Source organism: Scyliorhinus torazame, chromosome 10, assembly GCF_047496885.1.
Source record: "Scyliorhinus torazame isolate Kashiwa2021f chromosome 10, sScyTor2.1, whole genome shotgun sequence".
Lineage (NCBI taxonomy): Eukaryota > Metazoa > Chordata > Chondrichthyes > Carcharhiniformes > Scyliorhinidae > Scyliorhinus > Scyliorhinus torazame.
In genome coordinates, this window is record NC_092716.1 from 22,089,157 (window position 1) to 22,109,835 (window position 20,679).

The window sequence follows — 20,679 nt, forward strand, 5'->3', positions numbered from 1 at the left end:
CTGTGCGGAGTCTGCACGTTCTCCCCGTGTCTGCGTGGGTTTCCTCCGGGTGCCCTGGTTTCCTCCCACAGTCCCAAAGACCTGCAGGTTAGGTGGATTGGTCATGATAAATTGTCCTTAGTGACCAAAAATGTTAGGAGGGGTTATTGGGTTATGGGGATAGCGTGGAAGTGAGGGCTTAAGTGAGTTGGTGCAAACTCGATGGGCTGAATGGCCTCCTTCTGCACTGTATGTTCTATGTCATCATGCATTTGCCATCGCTTGAGCTGAAATGGCTAGTATCCCATTATACAGGAAAACAATTGAAATAATAATTTGCACAGTGGTGGATTTGGAAATTTCCAAAGGAGAAATTATAACATTAATGTTATTTATATGAAAATACAAATTAGGAGCAGGAGTAGGCTATTCGGCCCCTCTAGCCTGCTTCGCCATTTGATATGATCATGGCTGATCTGATTGGGGCTAGAATTTTACTTTCCTGTCCATCCTTATTTATAAATGGTGTCCCTAGTTCTATTTCCCCAAAGAGGGAAACACCCTTTCGGCATCCAACCCTGTCAAGTTTCCTCAGGGTCTAATATGTTACAAAGAAATCATCTCTCATCCTTCTAAACACCAATTTCTGCGGGATGGGGGTGATGTCTACCGAAAGGCATCCAGTATATTTTGATTCTTGTTGCATTTCTCAGCATTTTGAAGTGCACTGTTCAGTGAAGTCACATGTGGCTTGTTCTGGAAAAGGTCGACAGGCATAAAATAATAGAACATTTTAAATGTCGTCAGCATTTGGTGCAAATAACATAGCAATGGCTTATATTTCGAAACTACTTCTAAAATGCCTAAAGTTTGGAGGAAAGACATACCAATTAGACACTCTATTGCACACAGCGCCCCCTCCTGTTCTAGCTCACTCAGACCTCTTCAGTCCCAGTTCACTGAGACATTGCAACCTGTCCAACTCTTCATCCTTTTTACAGCGGCACTCATTCCTGCAATGTTCAGAGCTCATACTGCCATTCTTCTCTTCCTCCATTTCACTCTTTCTCCCTCTCTATCTCATGCTCTTGCTGGTGAATTTGCTGGGATCCTTTAACGTCCTGTACTTTGTGCTGGGTTTCCAGGCCTTGTGTTGGAACAGTGGGTAGTGGCCCTGCTTCCGAACCAGAAGCTCTGGGGTTCGAGCCCCACTCTGGGGCTTGAGGGCCAAGGAAGGGGCATTCATAAAGTGGTCAAACAGGCTGACTATCAGTTCGTAAATCATTCCAGAATGGGGTAAGAGCTGTAGAGATTCCTGGCCAGCTGTGTGATGGGGAAAAAAGGCTGAAGTCTCTGCCACCACTTTCTGTAGCCCGAAGACTAGAACATGCATGCCAATGTTCAGAACAACTTGGGACCCTTGAATGAACTGTAACATCACCACCACTTCCTGATGGAACTGCGTTCAATTGAAACGGAGGAAAACCAGCTAAAAGGCCGAGACCCATAGTGCAAGAAGCATCAAGGTGCAAGGAAAAGAGTACTTTTAAAAAAAGGAGAAAATAAATCAAGGAGTAATAATTGAGTGAGAGTTTGAAGGTTGTGGGTTCATGGCCCACTCCAGCACAAAATCCATATGTGCACCTCAATGGAGTACCGAGGGAAGTTTAAAAAGTTTGAAGGTTTTAGGAGGAATGGACGATTGTGGGAAGTAAGGTATCCCATAACATTGAAGCCGAAGGAAAATAAGACTAAAGTAGGAAATCGCGTGATGAGTTTTGAGTCTGCTCAGTCATTATGCAGCAACTCGGGAGATTATTTAGCGTATGCGGAATAGAACATAGACTGCAGAAGGAGGCCATTCGGCCCATCGAGCCTGCACCGACCCACTTAAGCCCGTACTTCCACCCTATCCCCATAACCCAATAACCCCTTCTAACCTTTTTGGACACGAAGGGCATTTTAGCATGGCCAATCCACCTAACCTGCACACCTTTGGACTGTGGGAGGAAACCGGAGCACCCGGAGGAAACCCATGCAGACACAGGGTGAATGTGCAGACAATGCGCACAGACAGTGACCCAGCAGGGAATCGAACCTGGGACCCTGGCGCTGTGAAGCCACAGTGCTTGCCGCGTGTGCTACAGTGCTGCCCACAAATATGTAAGCAATATGTTTTAATTATAAATAAATAATTTGAACCGTTTTGCCAGAGTGAATGAGGATTAATTCACTCAATACAATGCAGACCCTGTCGACTCCTGAAACAAGCCACAATGAAGGGAGGATATGTTTTACCGCCAATCAATAAATGACATTAGCGCTGAACACACAATACAGTCCTTGCATGGTCAACTGTTATTTATTCTGTAATATTGAGCAACAGATGCGTTTAGATGATCTCACAGTGATCTGTTTTGAAATACATCCTTTTAAAATTGCAACAACTTCTCTTTTAGTGGTTGATTATCTGAATAATCTGATTATGACAGGCTTGCATCCTCTTCAGCCATGTGTATTTCTGAACAACGCAGATACATCCGCTATCCCATTCCCACTTCTGGTGTTATAAGACCATAAGTCAAAGGAGCAGAATTAGACCATTCGGCCCATCATATATGCTCCACCATTCAATCATGGCTGATACGTTTCTGATCCCCATTCTCCGGCCTTCTCCCCGTAACCCCTAATCCCCTTATTAATCAAGAACCTATCTATCTCTGTCTTAAAGACACTCAGTGATTTGGCCTCCACAGCCTTCTGCGGCAAAGAGTTCCACAGATTCACCACCCTCTGGCTGAAGAAATTCCTCCTCATCTCAGTGTTAAAGGATCGTCCCTTCAGTCTAAGGCTGTGCCCTCGGATTCTAATCTCTCCTACTAGTGGAAACATCTTCTCCATGCTCACTCTATCCAGGCATTCAAACCTGGCTGGAAAGATCAATGCCAGCTGTGGCACTGGTTTAGTTAACTTTGAGCAGCCTGGGCAGCACGGGGCGCAGTGGGTTAGCCTTGCTGCCTCACGGCGCCGATGTCCCTGGTTCGCTCCCGGCTCTGGGTCACTGCCCGTGTGGAGTTTGCACATTCACCCCGGGTTTGCGTGGGTTTCGCCCCCACAACCCAAAGATGTGCAGGGTAGGTGGATTGGCCGCGCTAAATTGCCCCTTAATTGGAAAAAATAAATTGGGTACTCCAAATTTATGAAAACAAAACTTTGAGCAGCCTGTTCCGTGCCCAACATGGGTTGAGTTGGCCGCCCTCTGTTCTTTTCTAAGTGGGAACAACCTAATAAGAGTTTTCTTTTTCAGAATGTGACTTTTAGTAATCAGACAGCGTGCCAGCTCCTCACCAACCTGGTGGTGCTCAATGTGAACAACTTAGTCAATGGCGAGGCCTACATCCTGTACAGCTCGATAACCCCTACGTGAGTGAAACATCTTTATTACCCTCTGCCACATCCCATCTATGTTACAAACAGTAAACCTTGTTACTTAAAACTTCATGCTCAATCATGTACGGTTCTCATCCCTTTTTTCCTCTGAGTGCCGATGTTTAGCTTCTTAGGTGCCAGTTCAGATAACCCATCTTTACGTTATGGGCCCAGACAATCAGGTCAACTATCGCTGCCAAGCTCGATCCTCTCCGCATTCAGTTCTAGCTGGTGGTCACGGCATTCAGGGGAGCTGAGGCCAATTAAGGGACCCCCATCTGGCAGAGTTCAGCTGACGATGAACCAATGTTTGGCAGTGGGGGTGGGGGTGGGGTGGAGAGGTATTGGGGATTGGTGAGTTGCAGTGGGGGCGGTGCCTGGCAATGGACAGAGCCGTCTGGCACAGCTCCCCTCTGCACCATTAAGGAGAGCCAATGATTAACGGAAAGCGGGCTGTCTTTAAAGAGGAAATGGTTCAGGTGCAATCGAGATGTATCCCCACAGGAAAAAGGTAGGACGAAGCATCCTGGATCATGTAGTGACAGAGAATAAGATGAAGCAGAAAATGAGTGTATCAAGTTGATAATACAAGAGAGAATTGAGCTGAATGTAGAAAGTTCAGAGCGGAAGTGAAAAGAGAAGTAAGGAAAGCAAAGAGGGAGCGTGAGAAGAGACTGGCAGCTAATATAAAAGGAAATTTGGCGGTCCTTGGCGGCATGGTGATGCAGTGGTTAGCACTGCTGCCTCACGGCGCCGAGGACCCGGGTACAACACCAGCTCCATGTGGAGTTGCAAATTCTCCCGTGTTTGCGTGGGTCTCACCCCCACAACCCAAAGGTGTGAAGGGTAGGTGGATTGGCCACGCTAAATTGCCCCTTAATTGGAAAAGAAATGAATTCTAAATTTATTTTAAAATATCCAAAAGTCCTCGCTGGTCAGACAAACAGTAAAAGTGTGGTAGGAGGAGTACTGGAGCCCATTAAGGTCCCAAAAGGGATTTAACCGTGGAAGCAGAGAGTGTGGCTGGGGTACTAAATGAACACTTTGCATCTGGCTTCAGCAAGGAAGAAAATGTTGGCCAAGTTATAGTGAACGAGGAGATATTTGACACACTGGATGGTCTAAAAATTGAAATGATGGCTGTATTAAAGTTGATGAGTCACCAGTGCCGATGCGATACATCCAGGGATACTGAGGCAAGTGAGATTGGAAATTGAAAAGGCAATGGCTATAATCTCCATTCCACTTGAAGACATGGAGAAGGCCAAGGACTGGAGGTTTGCAAATGTCACTCCGAAACTACAGACCAGTCAGTTTAACATCGATAGCGGGCAAGCTATAGGAAATGAGAATTTTGGGGGGAAAATGAAAAGTCACTTGGCCAAATTAACAAAAGTCAGCACATATTTGTTAAAGAAAAATCACATTTAACTAACTTCACAGAGTGTTTAAATGAGATAACAGAGATGGTTGATGAGGGTAATGTGGTTGCTATGTTGTACATGGACTTGGTAAAGTGTGGCCTAATAGACTTGTCAGCAAAGGCAAGGTCCGTAGAATGGGATGGATCGGGGCAGCATGGATCTGAAGCTGGCTGAGATTCTAGAACCAGAGTAACGGTGAACAGTAGTTCTTCAAACTGGAGACAGTAGGGGTTGGTATTAAGATCATGCTTTGCTTGATCAATGTCAACCCATCCTCTACCCCCTAAAAAAACCTGCTATTCTTAGCCACCATCGAATGCGGCCTATGTACTACCTTGAACTGGATAGGGCTGAGCTTCGCACACGACGACGACACATTCACCCTCCTCCTCAGGGCCTCCTCCCATATCCCGGCCTCCACTACATCGAGGCACCTTGCAACCTGAGATGCTGCCGCCACCACCACTGGGCCCATGGCATACTTGGCCAGCGAGAATGGCAGAGGCGCCATCAATAATGACCCTAAATCCTATCCCGGCAAGAGGCTGCATCCATCAGCCCCCACGCCGTCCCCTCCCCCACTACCCACTTCCTCACCATAGCAGTATTTGCTGCCCAATAATAATTCATTATGTTTAGCAAGGCCAACACCCCTCCCCCTCGCCCCTGTTCCAACAGCATCTTCTTCCCCTGCCCATATAAACCCGAGATCTATGTATTGATTTTCTTAAAGAATGATTTTGGGATGAAGATCGGGAGGTTCTGAAAGACATATAAGAGCCTCGGCAGCACCGTCATTTTCACTGTCTGTACCCAGCCATAGTGGCAGCACATCCCATCTCTTAAAATCCCCCTTCATCTGTTCCACCAACCACGCCAGATTCAACTTGTGCAGCTGCTCCCATCCCCACGCCACCTGGATACCCAAATATGTGAAGCTTGCCCCCACCCACTTTGAATCACAGCTCACCCAACCTCGTCTCCTGTCCCCTGGCCTCGATCGGGACAACCTCACACTTCCCCATGTTTAGCTTAAACCTGGAAAACTGGCCAAACTCCTCCAGAATACGCATAATTCCCCTGATATCTCCCAGTGGGTCTGAGATATAAAGCAGCATGTCGTCCCCGTATTGCGAGACCCTATGCTCTCCCCCCCCCCACCACCACCACCACCACCAACACCACAATCCTTTTCCAGCTTCTTGATGCTCTTAGCACCATTGCGAACGGCTCTATTGCCAGGGAAAAAAGCACCACGGAGAGTGGGAACCCCTGCCCTGCCCCACAGTGTAGCCCGAAGTACCCTGAGCTCACCCAATTCATCCGCACGCTCACATACCTGATACAACAACCGGACCCAGTCCCCAAATCCTTACCTGAACCCAAACCGTCATAACACGTCCCACAATTACTCCCATTGCACCCGATCAAAAGCCTTCTCTGCGTCCATTGCCACTGTCACCTCCACATCCTGTACTCCGGGGCCATCATTATCACTCTTAGTAGTCTCCTAACATTCGCTGCCAGTTGTGGCCCTTTACAAACCCCGTCTGATCTTCCCCTATCCACCCCCGGCACACAGTTCTCAATTCGCGAGGCCAGGATCTTTGCCAGCAACTTACTGTCCACATTTAATAGCGATATCGGGCGATAGGACACACACTGCTCTGGATCTTTATCCTTCTTTAGTATTAGGGATTTAGACACCTGCGATAATGTAGGGGGAACTCCCCCTTTTCCCTCACCTCATTATATGCCCCCACCAGCAGGGGTCCCAGACCCCTCCCCAAACCTCTTATAAAATTCTACAGAAAACCCATCCGAGCCCAGGGCCTTCCATGCCTGCATCGCCCTCATGCCTTCCATAACTTCTACCAGTTCAATGGAGGCCCCCAGCCCCTCCACCAGGTCCTCCTCCACCTTGGGGGATTCCAACCCATCCAGGAACTGCCGCATTCCCTCCCCACCCCTGGCCGAGGGCTCCGATTTATAAAGCCTCCTGTAAAACTCCTCGAATACCACATTCACCCCCACCGGGTCCAGTACCTCCCTTCCCAATCCATCCTTCACCCTTCCAATCTCCTCGACACCTCCTGCTTCCTGAGCTGGTGAGCCAACATCCTACTCGCCTTCTCCCCGTACTCATACACTGGCCCTCTGGCCCTCCGCAACTGCCCCACTGCCTTCCCCGTGGACACTGACCCAAACTCCATCTGGAGCTTCTGCCTCTCCCTCAACAATCCTGCCCCCGGGGCCTCCAAATATGTCCTGTCCACCCGCAAAATCTCATCCGCCAACCTTGCCGTCTCTGTTCGTTCCACCTTTTTTCCTATGCGGCGGACCAATATGAACTCCCCCCTAACCACTGCCTTGGGTGGCGGCCAAGACCTCACCCGTATCGTTCAGTTCCACATACCCTCGAATGGCAGCCCTCACCTGCTCGCACAGCACCTCATCCGCCAACATCCCCATGTTCAGACTCCACTGCAGGTGCTCCGCTCCCCCCACCCCCATTCAACAGTCCCATCCCCCTCTACTACGCTAAACGCCTGGCCACTCCCAGTGCGCTCACGTTAACTAGCCCGCCCAGCTAGTCTGGCAGCCTCCTCCCAAAGCAACTGAGCTCCTAACAGATTCCCCTCCCACCCGCTCACATATGTCCATAACACAAACAACAATGCAACAAGAAAAAAGGTGCACTCATCCTCAACGCTCCCCAAACATCCCGCCCCCAAACCCAACAATATATCTCAAAGGAGAAAAGTTCTCCAACAACCAACAAACAAAAACAGAAAAAGCAAACATCTCCTCGCACCTCCTCCACAGCTCAATGTCCTCCTTCTACTGCTAGTCCATTATCTCTTAAAAACTCCCATCGCCTCCTCTGGTGACCCTTAATAATGTTCACAGCTGTTAAAAGTCACCCAGAGGTGGGTCAGGTACAGCATCCTGATTTTCACCACTTTTTGAAGAGGGCAGCCTTCACCTGACTGAACCAGGCTTTCCTCTTCGCCAGGCCCGCGCCCTGGTCCTGGTACACCCGAAGCTCGTTGCCTTCCCAGGTGCACCTCCTTGCCTGCCTTGTCCACCTCAACAGCTTCTCCTTATCCAGGCGTCGGTGGAGATGTGCCACCATTGCCCTCGGCAGCTCGTTCACCTGCGGCATCCTCATCAGCGCCCTGCGCGCCCGGTTGACCACCAGGGGCCGGTCGAAGGCCCCCTCCCCCATCAGCTTCTCCAGCATCCTGTCTATGTACCAGCCAGAGCCGCTCCCTCGATGCCTTCAGGCATCCCCATGATTCTCCAATTTTGTCTCCGGGAGATGTTCTCCAGGTCCTCCATCTTCTCCTTCAGCCGCTTCTGGGTCTCCCGCATCAATCCAATCTAGGCCGCCAACAAGGTAAGCTGCTCCTCGTGCTCCCACACCCCCTCCTCCACTTTCCGAATGGCCTGGCCTTGCGACTCCAGCCTCTGCCCCACATGATCTATTCCTGCTTTTAATGGTTCCACCCCCTTGGCTAAGTCTTCCTGGGCTTCCCTCCTCTGCCGGCTGAACTTTCCGTTTAAGAAGTCCCACCAGCTGCACCGTTGACCACTAGACTGGCAGGACTGGCCCTTTACCCTCCGCCACCTTAACGCGTGGCGCATGAAGATTCTCTTACTCCAACTGTTCCCTTCTTCACGACCCACGTCTGGTCCGTGGATCAAACCACATTCCCCGCCAGTGGAGTTTAACTTTCTTCAATCACCTCTGCACCTTTTTCCCCCCAAACATTCGCCCAGCAAGTGGGGAAAGGTCCAAAAAAGTTGCCTCGAGTCGGAGCTGCCACTCGCTCCATGGCTGCCACCAGAAGTTGGAAAGGCAATATCAATTAAAGGACACAATTTGAAGAGGAGTGCAGGAGCAGAGGGACCGTGGGAATATGTGTACAAATTGTTGAAAGTTGTTGGCTAGGTTGAGAAAGCGTTTACTAAAGCGTATGTATAAATAAAGGCACAGAGTACAAAAGCACAGGAGTTATTGTGAGACTATAACTGGTTCAACTACAACTGGAGCATTGTGTCAAATTCTGCACACCGGGGGGGGGGGGGGGGGGGGGGGGGGGAAGAGTTCTAAACACTCATGACTCTCTGAGAGGTGAAATTCCTCCTCATCTCTGTCCTATTATTTTGAAACTGTGCCCCCTGGTTCTCGATTCCCCCTAAGGGGAGGCATCCTCTCAGCATCTATGTTATGGGGGAGGAATATTCAAAATTGGCTTTCAAAAAGGAATTGGATAATTATCTGAAGAGAAGACGCTTGCAGGGCTCAAGGAAAAGGGTGGGAGAGCGGCCCTGGCTGAGTTGCTCTTGCAGAGAGCCAGAAAGGGGCCTTTGCGCTGTGCCCGTTCTACATTTGTACAGTTCTGTGTCTTCATTAAAGGATATCCTTGTGTAACAGTCATATAATACAACAGCTCAGGACGATGACATATCCAGAGGCGGTGTCTAGTGAACCAGATCATCTAACAGGCGAGGTGCTGAATCAGCTCTGTCTCTCACACTATCAGAGAGCCAAGGGTAAGGCAACTATAGAATTAGGTCAGTTGACAGCAGCTTCAATTTTCCTTTCTTTTGGAGCAGATCTTTCTTTTTGCCTCCCATGTCAATGAAGGGCAGTGTGTTATTCGTCTTTTTAGGTGCAAGATCTCAGAGTGTTTTCTCCTGCAGGTGCACATTGTCGAGAAACTCCTCCTCTTCTCTAACGTGCTAATAAATCAGGCACATTCGACCCGGGGCCATTTTGACTTTGGCTGACAGCACAAATCATGAGATTTTGGATCAGTTGCCGTTTATATAGGTATACAGGTCCACAGGTCACTGAAAGGAGCAGCACAGTTGGAGAAGGTAGTCAAGAAGGCATAGGGCATCCCTGCCTTCATTGGCCGGGGCATTGAGTATAAGAATTGGCAAGTCATGTTGCAGCTGTATAGAACCTTAGTTAGGCCACACTTGGAGTATGGTGTTCAATTCTAGTCGCCACACTACCAGAAGGATGTGGAGGCTTTAGAGAGGGTGCAGAAGAGATTTACCAGGATGTTGCCTGGTATGGAGGGCATTAGCTATGAGGAGCGGTTGAATAAACTCAGTTTGTTCTCACTGGAACGACGGAGGTTGAAGGGCGACCTGATAGAGGTCTACAAAATTATGAGGGGCATAGACAGAGTGGATAGTCAGAGGCTTTTTCCCAGGGTAGAGGGGTCAATTACTAGGGGGCATAGGTTTAAGGTGCGAGGGGCAAGGTTTAGAGTAGATGTACGAGGCAAGTTTTTTACACAGAGGGTAGTGGGTGCCTGCAACTCGCTGCCGGAGGAGGTGGTGGAAGCAGGGACAATAGTGACATTTATGGGGCATCTTGACAAATACATGAATGGGATGGGAATAGAGGGATATGGACCCAGGAAGTGTAGAAGATTGTAGTTTAGTCGGGCAGCATGATCGGCACGGGCCTGGAGGGCCGAAGGGCCTGTTCCTGTGCTGTACTTTTCTTTGTTCTTTGTTCTTTCTGCATTTTTCCCGAGCGAGAGAGGTGATTGACGGGCAGGCGATACAATATCATCTGTTTGACACAATTGGCCAAAGTCAAGCTCTCCCTATGTCAGGCATTGTCAAACTCAGGGGCGCGACCCACGGGAGGGTCACAGAGCCGTCTGTCGCGGCGCTCCCGATCGCGCTAATCCACTCGCAACAGCCGCAGCAGCCATAACACCGGCTGCAAGCGGCCTTCAAAACGGCCGCGAACATGTAAAACAAATGCGGCTGCACTGCGCATGTGTGCCAGATCATCGGCGCAATCTATGCGCATGCGCGCCGATGATCGGGCACGCATGCGCAGTGTGGGCGCTTTTTTAAAAAACGGTCGCAGCTTTTTGTTTTACAAATGTTTTATTCATTTATTTTATTCATTTAATTTTTTTTTTACAAGTTCAAGGGGGGGGGGGCTTTATTTGATAAAACTTTACAGGAAAAAATGCAGAATTTTGGACAGTTGGAAATTTCATACTTACCGACACCGGAAGGCTTCACCTCCATCCAACAGGTTCCATTGGAGGAGCGTGTACGAGGGCCAAAGGGACCCAAAACCATTTCCTCCATTTTTGTCAGCAGCTAACAAGATGAGAGAAAATGGTGGGTCGCGCAGGTCGGCCGGCGTGGGTTGCGAAGGTCGGCCGGGTTGGGTCCCGAAGGTTGGCCAGTTGGTAAAAATGGGTCGCCGGAAAAAAAGCTTGAAGAGCACTGCTTTATGTCATTGTTTCTGCTCGGCAAGTGGAAAAGAAAGTCTCCGATGAGAGAGCGTGCCACCAATAAAAGTGTACACCCTCTGGAATATAAAATGTTGCTTTCATTCAATGGTTAATTACAGTGCAGAATAACTTTTGAAAAGGCAAATAGTCATGTCTTTGACTGATCTGTGCAACTGGTCATGCAATACAAAGGTTTTTGGTCTGATTCCATAAAGTATGTGAATCATGTGCTGGGCTGATTATGTTGCAAGATCAAAGACCAATGATCTTTTTTGCTACACCATGCCACTGAGGCGCAAGATATCTTTTCCTTTTGGCAGGAGTGACACAGCAACATGTTAAAGATTGTGTGGGCTCCAAGTTTGCGATTGGGGCTAGCAAATATGCCTGATTCATCTTGTCCCCTATCCCTATCGAATTGGAGCGTTGCCACTTTAGTGCCAGATAAGATCAGTTGACTCAGTCCTGGCGAGGATACAAAACCAACATCCTCCCTGTCTGTGTGAGTCGATATTGAAAAATGCATATTGCAAGTGAAGGATGGAACCTTGTTGTTATTGCTAAGAGCACTGAAAGTGATATTGTAATGGTATTGCAGCTCCACTGAAAAGTCCCGATGAGCGCAGCTCCACCATCTGTTCCAAAAGGCCCCGAGTCTACTACAAACAGAGGAAGAAATTATAAACATATCTGAAGATAAAAACAGGAAGTGTCGGAAAACCTCAGCAGGCCTGGCAGTATTTGTGGAGAGAGAACCAGAGTTAACGTTTTGAGACCAACTCTCCTTTGGTCCTTTTCTTCGGTTCCAAAGAAGACTCAAAACGTTGGGAGCGGTTTAGCCATCGTATTGCGCCCTGATAGCTGTGACGCCTCGAAGGTGGTCTCCTCGGAGTGGGGGGGAGGGAGGGAATGACTCCGGATGGCCCGGCCCCATCAGGTGAAGATCCTGCGAGACAATGGAGATGTGGTCAGTGAGAGGGAAGGATCATTTTGTCTGACATGAACAACTCACTTGAGACATCTGGGCGAAGGGGCAGTGGATCCTCACATCTGCGCAGGTTGACCTCGCTGTCGGTGACTGCTCTTAACTCAGTTAACCCTCGCCTATTATGGGCCATCTTCTCCTGCGGGGACAAAGACAGGACATTGTGAGCCACAGGCTTGATGGGTCACTGAGGGGTGGGATGTCGATAATAGGTGGCATGTGTGGGCACCGCAACTGGACATGAAGGGGCTGTGCTGGTGGGTGCCAGGGGGTTCTGAGGAACAGGCACGAAGATCGGATGTGGGGACGGTACGAGGTGTCAGCCAGTGATGCCTGGGGCGGAACTGATGCCAGGAAGTAGGTGGTAACTTACCCTTACAGCTCGGTGGAGGTCATTGGTCTTCTGCCCACACTGACAGCCGCTGCCACTGCCCTCCCAGGCGGTATTGGTGACCCTGCAGCTGGTCCTCCGACCCCCTCGGGGGAACAGGATGCCCCGTTTCGCATCGATGGCGTCGAGAAGCCTGACCAGGTCGGCATCCCCAAAGCGTGGAGCAGGTCTGCACGCCCCCATGTTTGTGTGTTGACTGAGTGAGTGGTGAGAGGGAGCGTTTAATAGCAGCCCCCACTTTTTAGTGGCGGGAGGGACGCACAAGGCTGCAGATGGCGAGACAGCCAATAATGGCGAGAGACTTGTGCGGACTCATTTCTGCCGCTAAGTGCCGTCAAATACGGGCTGCGATCTCGTCAATGCGGCTGTCGAGAAACACATCATGGCCATCTTCCAAGCCCCAAAATTCCTAAACTTCTCTCTGCCCCATCTCCTTCAATAAAATTTTCCTTAATATCTATATCTTTAATGAAGCTTTTAGTCACTACCCTAATATCTCTTTCTTTGACCCAATGTCAACTCTTGACTCCTGCACATTAAAGGTGCTACATAAATGAAAGTAGATGTTGTTGTCTTTTTAGAATGTGGAATTGACACACTGGCCCAGAACCTACATCTCCCAGAGAGTTGTACCCTCGAGGTACCCCAGAAGCCGCGCTGGGGAACCCTCCTGTAATCCCCACTGCACAGCAATTGCCCTGAAAATGGACAATCACCCTGCACCCCTGAAACTCTGATTTAAATCGGAGACCTCGGATGACTCCGACTTTCTTACCAGAAAAGGTACGCAGGAACAGTCAGGATTAAAACCACTTTTAACTCCTCGTTAATTTTGCTACCGATACCCACGCCCCCGACCTCCCACTTGACCTCCCACTAACCCCCACACCACCACAACTACCCTCCCACCAACCCCAACTACAGATCTTCCCATCTGTTAGGGCTGGGACATTTAAACTTACTCGTTTTACAGTAGCTAGTGGCATGCCATGCAATGTGGAGGACCAGAAAAATCCTTCAGTGGAGTTTATCGTGTGGAATTCTGTGATGAATAATAAGCCCTGAAGCCAGTTAGCAGCATCCTTTTCACACCACGCACAGTGTGTGATGAGTGACTGAATTTACATCTGGGCTTTGCCAGTTATGATGGTTCCTGCATGTAAATCGAAGGATGTCCTACTCCCACGGGAGTCAGAGCCAAGGCTACGACACCGTCCTAACAGTGACTCCTCTTCAAAAGTGCTTCATTGGCTGCAAAGCACTTTGGGACATCATGAAGTAGCACAGGGATGTCTTGTGCCTCAGTAGGTAGCATTCCTGCCTCTGAGCGAGAGGTTCTGGGTTCAAGTCCTGCCCCAGGACTTTTGGACGACTGGAAGCACATTCATGATGTGGCCAAGCAGGAGGTCAGTTCATGTGCTTCCAGTATGCCCACGGTCAGGTGCTGTGAGAGGCGGGCCTGGTCAGCCATGTTTGTTGTGGAGTGGCGGCCCTCAAGCTTTAACCACTTGTTTCTCTCTCTGAAACAGGGAAATGCTAATGCTTCCTTGAAGGCTATTGCTGACTACAAGACAGAAATAGCTCTGACACTATCGGTGGCATTTTCTGGCCTCCCGCTGCGGGTTTTCCAGCGGGCGGAGCTGGCTCGCCACTGGCAGGATCTCCCAGTCCCGCCGACGTCAATGGCCATTTGTGTCGCTCGTCGGCCGCAAAGCCAGCGAACCTGCTGCGGGGGCGGGGAGGACCGCCTTCGGTGGAACCAGAAGACCCCACTGGTGGGAAAACTCAGGCCCTATATAAATGCAAATTCTTTCTTTCCTGTGTTGAGTTTTAGCCCCTCGACGGGGAACGCAAGGACATTGAACTTGCCCTCCAATCGCAAAAATATATTGGATCAAAAAGGTATGTCTGGACAAAGAGCATATTGTTTGTGTAGTGGAATATGGGAGTTCACTGGGCAACTGATGCCATATTTTTCCAAAGAATGTTTGTTTCCAGGTCGTTCACCAGGTCATTGGGCCAATGGTGTTTCCTGTGCTTGTGACAGTTACCTGCTTTGTGCCTCGTGACAATGGCCACTGAATTATTCTTCATTTATTCCGCATGCCTGATCTGTGCTCTTTTTCATTCTTCCTTTTTTGTTGCAGTACTAACTACCTCCCGAAACTCTTTTACGTGGACACGAACATAGCAGCATCCCTGGGGCAAACAGCCCCTGACGGGCTCTCCTTCAGGAAGGATTCACAGGCAAGTGTACGGTGATGTGATTGCAGCGATGGGGCAGGTTCAGCCCACCTTTGACCCAAGGATTATTCTGGCTGACAACTGGGTGGTCTCCGGCAGGCCGACACCTGCACCTAGGTGATGACAAGTGGCATTGGTGTGGGCAGTTTCTTGCCTTTGATAATTGCTGCACGAGCTGATGGGCGGGCAGTTAGATGATCTACATTTCAGCTGCTGCGTTTTCCTGCATGCCGACAGCCGTGACATGACAAAAACATTTCTCAAACATTTTGGGATGTTCTGAGGAGGGGCCAGGGAGAAAGAAGTTGCATTTATACAGCAACTTTCACAGGTGGCTCTCTGGCAGAACCTGTGGCCTCTTTTGTTGCCCGGATGGTGGTGCGGTGTTAATGTCACAGAACCAACAATCCAGAGACCCAGACATGGGTTCAAATCCCACCACGGCAGCTGGTAGAATTTAAAATCAGTTAATCAATCTGGACTGGAATTCACTGGCTGTTGCGATTTTCTGTTCCCGCTGACAGCGCATTAATATCCTTCAGGGAAGGAAATCTGCCATCCTTACCTGGCCTGGCCTACATGTGATTCCAGAGCCAGAGTGGGTGACTCTTACCTGCCCTTTAATAATAATCTTTATTATTGTCACAAGTCTGTTTACAAAAACACTGCAATTAAATTACTGTGAAAAGCCCCTAGTCGCCACACTGTTAACAACATGATAATCGGTAATGACTGCCAACCACTTCTCTTGCTCAGAAAGTGAACACTGATCCATGTGCAACCTCATTCCAGCAGGTTTTACTTTGCGGTTGGAGATTTTCAAAAAGTTGAATTTTTTTTCTTTTCGTACTTTCCCTTCGTCTTTCTTTTCTTTTCCTGGGTCTCATCTTTCTTCCCCTCTCTCTTTCCGTATCGGATATCACAATGCATTCACCTACTCCCAATACGCCACCGCTTCAGTCTCTCTGCTTATTCCTCAGTATTTTTCTCCTCACCGGTTACAGAAATACAGTATCCTATTGTTCAGCAAGGTTCCAGATGCCTTCTTGCCGTCGCTGTGCTTGTCACAGTTCATGCTTACCACAACTTTGTGGGCAAATATTTTTGAATCAAAGACTGGAATCTCTTGGCCCCACAGGAGCGGAAAAGGAGGCAGGCAGGCCTGAGAAGTTGGCGTTTTGGCTTTGGGACAAATGCCCAATGCCTTCCCGCCTCCACTGGAAGTAAGTTCTGGGCGGGAAGGCCTATCTAAGATTAATCCTCCTGCGCCACCTCCACTTAACGGCCACTTAAGGGCCTCTTCCCATCTCCGCTGAAACCTTCCCAGCTCCAGGCGGGCCCACCGACATGTAGGCCACACAATTGGTAAATCTGTGTGGGCTGCATGTCCGCTAGAAGTGCGGGGGGGGGGGGGGCTGCCTTAATCTGTGCATGATAGAGTACATGGACATGGGTTGTTGACCCAACCCCCATGGCCCATCCCCTGCCCGTGACCTTCATCCTGTAAGATACTTCCCCCACCTCCCGCAACAGAACGTACCATTTTCCTGGGTTGCTCCGTGATCCTGGGACTCTTGAGAGGTGTTATTCGGGCAACAGCCGCCGGCACCTCCCTGACACTGCTGAGTGCAAGAGCTGCTGGCCTCTGATTGGTGGTAGCTCTTGAAGGGCGGGAAGCTGTCTTCGGGGTCCTCAGTTTGGGGAAGGCCCGCAGTTGTCCACTTAGCTGCCTGATGGGCAGATGGTAGGTTGGGCCTTCCTCCTCCTTCAGTACGGGTGTCTCACCACTTTTTACAGGCAGTGGGCTAAAATCCTGCCCTAAATGGTCATGTGCAAATCTAACCAACAGCTGCAAGTTGCATTTTGTTTTCAACTCCATAGACCATTTAGCCCAACAATCAAGTACTTGCTAAACTGTTTTTATCTTATGCTTACCCCACCCCTTGAGTTTGCTGAAGGACTGTTTTGTTTAACTGCTTTCATTCTGCTTAAATACTCTTGTTCTTTTTGCTGGGTTTGATTTGTGAATCAAGGAACAGTGTAGGAAGGAGGTGTTAAAATAGAAGATCAACCATGATCTTATAGAATGGTGGCGTGCACTCGACGGGCAAAATGGCTTACTCTCGTTCTTATTTCATACCTTATCAATTGGTCTCATCAAACACCATTACTGTACAATGAAGAGAGTAATATGTATTTATAATTCTAAACTCTCTGGCACACAATCGGTATCATAAAGCATTGAACATATGACTCCCTCTCAATAAGACGTTTTTTGTGTATTTCCCCAGAGTTGTCTAATAGAGAGATGGTGTAATGTCTAAATCTTGGTTGGGGAATATTGTCATTTTCATAATTCCAGCTATATCCTGGGAAAACTGAAGACGTGAGGATATAAAAATTAGTGAAGTACAGTACTTTCTTGCCTGAGATTTAGGAGGTTGGGGGGGGGGGGGGGTGAAAGTCCCACTCCAGGCTGTCACTTCAGCGCTGTACTGAAGGAGTACTGCACTGTCAGAGACTCTGTTTTCAGATGATGTGCTAGACTACGCTATCAGGCAAATGTAACAGGCTCTCGGGGCACTGGTCAGAGGGAGGAGAGGAATTCTTCTTGCTCTCCTGTCCAATATTTGTGATGAAAGGGGCAGCACGGTAGCATTGTGGGTAGCACAATTGCTTCACAGCTCCAGGGTCCCAGGTTCGATTCCGGCTTGGGTCACTGTCTGTGCGGAGTCTGCACATCCTCCCCGTGTGTGCGTGGGTTTCCTCCGGGTGCTCCGGTTACCTCCCACAGTCCAAAGATGTGCAGGTTAGGTGGATTGGCCATGATAAATTGCCCTTAGTGTCCAAAATTGCCCTTAGTGTTGGGTGGGGTTACTGGGTTATGGGGATAGGGTGGAGGTGTTGACCTTGGGTAGGGTGCTCTTTCCAAGAGCCGGTGCAGACTCGATGGGTCGAATGGCCTCCTTCTGCACTGTAAATTCTATGATCTATGATGAAAACATAAGAACTGCTTTTTATTTCATTGCAGTTTGCAGACCGACTACCACGCTTGCTACAGTACAACGGTACCCTCAGATAGTTTCGACCAGTTCACTTACTCAAAGGTTTTACCTGGGTTTCTTCAATAACGAGGAGAACAAACCACAAACGCAAATTCAAGTTCAACAATATATATTTAACACACATTTTACCCATATACTACCCACAAATATAATCTAGAGGTCACCAAGATTGGTTTATACTACTCGTAAGGATGGCTTGGTAGGTCGTGGATCTTAACCCTCAGCTCCTCTGGTTTGTCGTCATGAAGGTGGTTCTCACACGCTGCCTCTTCCTTCCTTCCTTCTCTGGTCAGCCGTCTTGATTGCCTCTGTGTGGAGTCTCCACTCCTGATGTGCTTCAGGCGCCTGTTTTTATCCCCCTTCCTTCGCGCTCTTTTGCCATTGCCCCTGGCTTCCTGTCAATGATGCCTCGGGAGGGAGTCTCAGCAGCCAATGGTCTGGTTGATGACCGTTTGACAGGCCACCTGAGCCCGCCCCAGGCGTCCATCTTTGGTGGTGTGGGCTGCACATGACCTGTTTCCGTGTAAGGTAACAGCAGAAACTCTGGGTGAAAGAAAGTCTGGCCCGACCTGGGCTACTGACATAGACCCGTGCGTGTCAATAGCGTGTGATGATCTCCTGGTGGGTGATTGACGGGGCACGTCCAGACATGTTCTGGCAGCTTGTCTGTTGGTCGTGTGTTCGAACGTGGTCAGTTCGAATTCCCATGGCGCTGGGTGCTGGAGTGTCTGTGGCTTGATTTAACGTGCCCAATTCTTTACTTTAAAATACCCAATTTTAATCAGGCCTAAATCTAGGCCTTGCTAGGTTACCACACTTCTTTGGCTACAAAGCACTTTGGGATGTCCTGAGGGCATGAGAGGCACTATAGCAATGCAAGATCTTTCTTAATAATCATCAAAAAAGAGTCAAACAAATGATTGTCAGGGATATGAGAGCAGAATTAACTTCCTGATCAGATATAGCAGCTTTACATTTTGCTCGTCATTAGTTGCAAATTATTTAGTAATAGTCTAGCATAGTGATGTCGCAACCATTAGCCTTTTGGTTTGAATCAATGCCAGAGGAGTACACTGGCATTCAACATCTGCACCAACAGCTGCTCACAGCCCAGAGACACACCAGTGGACTAAAACTATAAACTTACCTGTGTAAAAAGTAGTGATTTCATTGCAACCACAGGATTTTGATAGCCATTATAAAGCGCTCTCTCTCATCAGTCCCATGGGTTACACAGACCTGTAGAGAAAACAAATAGCTGGGAGTGGACTGAAATGGGGCCTTGGGCTCGTGGTGGTATGTATTAGGGGTAATACGGTACACCATGAATGCCGAGGAGCTATTGGAGGACAGATGCTGGGTCCCGATTGGATCTGCCGCCTACTGGGCTCCACCCAGATATGCGGGGTATAAGAACCCGGTTTACTCCCCGCAGCTGCATTCTGTGACTGAGCTGCTGGGGAACAAGTCTGAATAAGTCTGCTCAATAAAGCCTCGATTGAAGTTCTTTACGTCTCGCCTCGTGTGTGATCGATGGTGCTACAGGGCTCTTTCATGCAAGGATGGCAAGAACATTGTCAGAAGACAGAGGTAGTTTAAAATAATGTATATTTGTATTTGTAGATGGAGGTCTTGTGCCTCAGTTGGTAGTGTCTCTACTTCTGAGCCAGAAACTCGGGGTTTGCAGCCCACCCTAGGTTCTGATGGCCTAACGGGCCAAACAGGTTGAGTATCATCCTGCAGACCCTTCCAAAACACACCCAATGGCTGGCGGCAAGAGTAGGAGAGACTCCTGATCAGCCAAGCTTGACGTGGAGTGGCGGCCCTCAAGCAATAAGCCCCTGGCAGCAGACTAGCGACCTGTTCTGGGAATTACTAGCTGTGGAAACAGACGAAGTCTGACCGAGTGAACTACTAAGTATGGGAGGGAATTGGAATTGGAAATATTTGTAGGCATTAGAAATAGGGCATAGCTTTAAACAAGTTTAATCTTGCGTTTCTGTATTTGAAAGGGTTAATGACTTCAGTTTGGTTTAGATGCATGCATGGCAATGAGGGTTTCCGTGGTGAAAGCAAACCGGGTTTAAAGGAAAACTAGGCTGTCGCTTGGTAACCAGGGATCACCCCAGGACAGGGTTTTTCAAAGGGCGGGCAGGTGTCAGAAGGGTGACGGATCTGAGGGTTGCGGCGTTGTTCCCGAGAGATCCTGGTGATAATTGCTGAAGAGTAAAGCTCTACAGTTTGCAACATACCTGGCTGAGCTGTTCTAAAACAGCTGCAACATTGTCATCTACCCGGAACTGTGATCAGCGATGCCCATGTACCAGAGAGAAAACAATCCCTTCTTGTGAGTGGCTTGAGTGAGTTATGGAGCCTTGTTAACAATGACAATTGCACCTTTTGAAGGGTGGCTTACTGAGTTTAAGGATATTCGTATTATTGAGCTGCTGTGGATAGTTCACCTTCCTCTTTCACACCTGGATTCGCGAGCCTTGAACTCCAATGAGTGTGAGAATGAGATTGAAAAGCCACCACTGTATCTTTGGTTAAATTGATGGGTCATAGTTTTCAGTGAACAGTTCCAAAACTTTCCTCGTTTTGTTTTTCGACAGATCACCCTGAAAATTGTGAAGTATGATGCCCGTGGGAACTTTCTGGGCTGGGAAGATGTGAGAGGAGGCACTTTACAGGTGAGTCATTGTATGGTCTTGCTCTCTGGTTTTGCTGTTACGTAATCAGTTAAAGGTGGAATAGTACAGAGTGAAATCTCCTGAGACTAATGTCCCCATAAGGAACAAACCAGGGAATGAAAGTGAAAATCACAATGGGAAAGGTCGACAGCATGGGTGAGATAATGATCTGGGGCGGGATTCTCCGA

At 48.8% G+C, this 20,679-nt stretch overlaps 1 protein-coding gene across 4 annotated transcripts in view; it reads left to right on the top strand.

Annotated features, from left to right (window-relative positions):
• The window catches only part of LOC140430398 (meckelin-like), a 170,659-nt gene that overhangs the window by 35,357 nt on the left and 114,623 nt on the right, over positions 1-20,679 (top strand). For all 4 annotated transcript variants that reach the window (XM_072517855.1, XM_072517856.1, XM_072517857.1 and 1 more), the window contains 3 exons: positions 3,287-3,402; positions 14,640-14,739; positions 20,414-20,491. In XM_072517855.1, the coding sequence (XP_072373956.1) occupies positions 3,287-3,402; positions 14,640-14,739; positions 20,414-20,491 (294 nt within the window). The remainder of the gene's footprint in view (positions 1-3,286; positions 3,403-14,639; positions 14,740-20,413; positions 20,492-20,679) is intronic.